Consider the following 4,846-nt stretch of genomic DNA (forward strand, 5'->3'; position numbering starts at 1 on the left):
GGGCCGCGCGGCGTCCGCTACGCGGGCTCCGCCGTGCGCCCGGGCCATGCCCCGCCGCCCGCGCTGCCCGAGGTGAGCGCAGCGCCCGCAGCCGCAGCCCGGGGGCAGCCGCAGCCCGGGGCACGGGCCGTGCTCGCGGCGTCACCCGCGCTCCCTCCTCGCCGCAGGTGTGCTTCATCGGCCGAAGCAACGTGGGCAAGTCCTCCCTCATCCGCGCCTTGTTTTCGCTGACTCCGGAGGTGGAGGTCAGAGTGTCAAAAACGCCGGTAAGGGCCGTCTCCGACTTTCCTCCCTCTTGGGCGAAAGCAGGGGCTAACCCCAGTGATGGGGCTGAGAAGCAAGTAAGCAAGCGCTTGGGTAACTCGGAGCAGCAGGAGAGCAGCGCAGCCACAGCAGCGGCCAACGCGGGCCTTGCTGTTGTGAGGACGAGGTGGAGAGAGGCCGGTTTAGCTCTGCAGAGCAACCTGGTGCACTGAGCAAATAGAAGGGTCTTGCACACTGAGCACACGTGATGTAAAGCCCTTTGAGAAGAACCAAGCGCGCAGCCCTACAAAGGTATTTTTAGTCACTTATTTTAAGGATAGAGCCATATGTGATCATTAGAAGGGCTAGAGACTAAACAGCCTAAAGCAACTGTAGCATTTCTGCTGCCTTCTCTGAGTGGGGTACAGTACAGACATATTTTGTGTGGCATCTCCACCCTATATTGGCCTTGTCCACTGCTTAAAGCAACTTTTTAAATGCTGCTCCCTCATCTTATCTTTTAAAAAACCTCTCTCTCTCCAGGGCCACACAAAGAAAATGAATTTCTTCAACGTAGGAAAGTATTTTACTCTGGTGGACATGCCAGGATACGGCTACCGCGCCCCCCAAGACTTTGTGGAGATGGTGGAGGCCTATCTGCAGGAGCGGCACAAGTAAGGGAGCAAGTGAACGCGTTGCAACTTAACATCACCTCCACAGAGCAATGAAGCCTGGACGCTTGTATACAGTGCCATGTAATTAGATGAAAAAATGCAGGAGTTACTTCAAGCAATGGTATTGATTAGTTCTGAAGTCATTTCCCTGGGAACCTCCATGGTGATTACCATGGTTTGAGTCACTCACTCATGCTTAGACAGATCAAAATATCAGAAAAGATTAAGGTGCCGCTCTGTACCAACTCTCTCTGCTCCTATGTATGCCTTATCTTGGCTCTTCCTATCTCCAAATCCTGTTATTTGTTCTTGCTTATGTATTTGGAAATAGTACAGTAGCCATGAAATAATGGTCGTGGTTATTGTTATCTGTATTTCTGGCAGCCTGAAGAGGACTTTCTTATTAGTGGATGGAGTAGCAGGACTCCAGAAAACAGACCATATCGGTATAGATATGTTGGAAGAGTTTGGGATTCCTTATGTGGTAAGTAACCCTGCATTCTTGAAAAGGCAGAAGCAGCATAACCTGTGTTGGTTATGAGCCAAAGGTAATCTGTAAATGCATGTACCCTCTTCATGAGCTTATTTATGCAAGTTGCATCCTACCTAAGTAATAGTGTCCTCCCCCCATTCCACACTTCTTTATCATTAATAAAATAGGCCTAAAATGTGTATCTTGTCGTGGGGGGCTTTTTGAGGGGGTTTGGCTTGATTTATTAAAATGGACGCTTTTATCACTGCTCAGCTTGTGGGTCTGGAAAGGGTCTGGTCCTTATGCAGGGTGTAGAAGTGCTTAGATGAATTGTACTAAACCATTTTTCCACTTAGATAAGATCCAGAGCTTTTGGCCTGCCTTGTAAGATGAATCACTCTTACAAATGTTCCAGACTAGCAGCAAAATAATCTTTTTCTCTCAATCCTTGCTTTTTGAATCCATGCAGCTGGTGGTAACAAAAATTGACCGAGCTTCCAAGGGACTGTTGTTAAGGAACGTACTGGAGATCCAAGAGTTTGTAAAGGAGAAAACTCAAGGATGTTTTCCTCAGCTATTCCTGGTCAGGTAAAGCTCTTCTCCATTGCTGCCATTTCCTTTCACATGATGATTAGCAATAGGACAAACTACCTGAAACGAGTTCGTCTGTCCTGGAGGTATATTTCTCTGTGCCCCAATTATGGAGGGTGGGCTGCCTGTGGGTAGCGGCCCTTTTCCTTCTTCCCCATCCTTTGCAAGTGAGTGGAGTTCAATTTTCAAGGCTGCTTCTTCCTTTGGCCTTTCTGCCGAGAGGCGCAGCTGTATCTATGCTGTGCGACAGCAGGCTTTGTCAGGCACGTGCCTGCCTGAGGTCCGTCACTTCATACAGCAGTGTAGTTTGGAGTTATGCTACAGTAGCAACCCTTAATTGTTTGCTTATGTAGCTACAGTTCTTACTTTATCAAGGTTGTACTGCACTGCATGGGGGATGTAATGTAATATATATATGTAATATAATGTAATATGGCTGAGTTTGGTTCTATGAGTCCAAGATGCAGCAGCATCAGGCACTGAATGTACATGCCTTTGTTTCCATAGTTCTCTGGAGTTTTCAGGGGTTCACTTGTTAAGGTGTTTCATAGCCCACGTTACTGGAAACCTACCTATCGCAGAGACCAGCTGAAAAGACTGGTTCCTGATCTACTCGGCACATCCAGAACAGAAGGTACCAAATCTACAACTCTGGCGCTTTTTTTTTTTTTGGTAAATAACCTGAAGTGCTAGAATTTATTTTTTGGATAAACTTGTCTAAGTTTTTGATTAATTTAAATATTTGTAAGGATAAGCTTTTTGTTTAATAAACTCATCATTCAGGAAATTTGCAGTGCAAATTAATGCACTTTATTATCAAATGGTTTTATAAAACCTACGTGATTGTGCCAAGAAGGGAAAAACAAAGAGAACTCTACAGAGGAGCTAGGTTTTAATATAGCATTTCCTCTCTCTCTCCAGCTAAGTGTTCAAAAAGCTACTACTGCATGCCTAAACTCTGCTGTATTTAGGAAACTAGAGACAGTCCAGTAATCTGATTAATAAAAAGGCATTTAGTTTAGAAAAGAAAAACTATTGCTCTAATACTAAACAAGCCATGCTTGCCAACTTGAATTGAATGATATTAAGAAGTTCACCAGTTTCAGCTTATTTAGCTGCCTGCTATAAGACTGTCTGGAGTAGAAATGGACAACACTTCACTTGTGAAGGTGTTTTTAGGAGAGATCTGGCTGGGAAGCTGCATCGTGTAACTCCTCTGCCTCATGCATTCAACAGGTGCAGTGTGATAGCATGCCTTACTTGTATACACCAAGTTGTCCCTGTTCCAGGTGGATGAAGAAACGGACACATCTTTAATGGGATCTGCCTTTTGATTGCTGTTGGCTTGGAACAGAGTGAGATAAATGAATGACACCTGGGGAGCTGTCTCCTTCTGCATTTTATCATCAGTCAGTGCTGCATTTACCTTCTGTTTTAAATCCAGCATGAAGTTCTGCAGCTGCACTCTGAACTGCCGAAGATGAGACATGTTTGTTATATGCATCTTTCTACACGGGGAGCTGAAGCACAATAGTGAGGCCCAGTAACAGCTGGCAGGTTTCTCATGGCATCTCAGACAGGTTCAGCAGCTCCTTCACTGTGGGGCCTTGGACTGTTGGGACCACTTCTACAGTCATACAGGAGGCTGTATGATGAGATAGTGCAGGATTTCAACTCAGTCTTTCAAGAGGGCCCCTCCCTACCACAAACACAGTAATTAAAAAAAAAAAAATCCCACCTTATCTTCTGTGGGAGTTGTTCATCCATCTTGCAAATTTCTTTCAATAGTTTTAGAGCCATTCTCTTCTCTACTACCTTTGTATTCGTCTTCAAGAAATGGTATTTCATTAAAATCAGTTCAGCAATTTATCTGTGGCCCCTTTGTCTCTCCTTTCTCTGACATCTTTTGACCTAGTTTAGGCTAACAGCGTAAGACGTATCTCACTAAAAAACCCAAAAAACATTGTTTATTTAGATGTCTACAGAAGTCAAGGATTACTGCAAAGAAAGTGAAAGAGGATATACGGTTCACATTCTACTTGTTCTTTGGCTTAGGGGAAGTCATGCTGAGCTGCGCTTGGCACCTGGACAAGGAGGGGCTGCCACGGCCAGGACTTGCGGATACCGCTGCCGGCTTCTTCGCAGGACGCTCAGTTACAGCAGCCCCTGAGCAGCGTACGCGGGAGTTACCAGAACGCACCACGCTGACTGAGGCCTGCYAGTGATCAAAGAGTGAACTCCATCCTCCAGATTAAATTTAAAAGTTGTGGCTGTGGGGAAACAGCCATGCTTGCAGGAATTAGCTTTGGTTTCTGAGCTGTTTCGTGATACTCGGCCAATTGTGCTTTGATCTATGAAGTCTTGGGAGTTAGGGAAAGGAGAGACTTAACTGAAAAGACCCAACATCCCTTCCTTTGTTTCCCTAATTCTAGGGCTCATTAAGTGCATGTTTTCCTTTGGGGTGTCTGTCCTCACTGTAAAGAACAGTGAGACCATCTTATTGCTTCTCTTCAAAGCTGCCAGCAGTTTCATTCACCGGCTCTTTGCTTTTAGCATACTTAAGCTCCTCGTCATGCAGCACTTTTGCTCCATCTCTAGCTCCTTGGTGAGCTTGCCGATGGATTGCCAGAGTCCATTTTTCTCGTGGTTTATCTTGTGTTTGCACCTGTGTAATACTCACTATCCTCAGTGCATTGCATTCGGGTAGCTTCCTTCTTCAGTGCTCCAGCTTCCAGTCCTGCATGGACAGCAACAGAAAAAGAGGTGCAAATCTTAACTCCAGTGCTAAGACGCATCTGCTCAACACTGTTATCTTCTCGCTGCTCGCGTTGCCTGCGGCGCCGCGCCGCTGCCTTCCGCCAGCTCG

The 4,846-nt window shown here is 45.9% G+C and overlaps 1 protein-coding gene across 1 annotated transcript; it reads left to right on the forward strand.

Moving 5' to 3' along the window:
• Positions 1-9: 9 nt before the first annotated feature.
• GTPBP8 (GTP binding protein 8 (putative)) lies at positions 10-3,849 on the forward strand (the record flags this gene model as incomplete). Its single annotated transcript, XM_026082581.1, has 7 exons — positions 10-72; positions 168-266; positions 787-917; positions 1,302-1,401; positions 1,859-1,977; positions 2,488-2,614; positions 3,217-3,849. Coding segments are annotated over 6 exons (597 nt in total), but the record flags the coding sequence as incomplete, so codon positions are not given.
• Between the last annotated feature and the right edge of the window lie 997 nt (positions 3,850-4,846).

The sequence above is a fragment of the Apteryx rowi genome, unplaced genomic scaffold, assembly GCF_003343035.1.
Source record: "Apteryx rowi isolate R43461 unplaced genomic scaffold, aptRow1 scaffold_581, whole genome shotgun sequence".
In the NCBI taxonomy this organism is placed as follows: domain Eukaryota; kingdom Metazoa; phylum Chordata; class Aves; order Apterygiformes; family Apterygidae; genus Apteryx; species Apteryx rowi.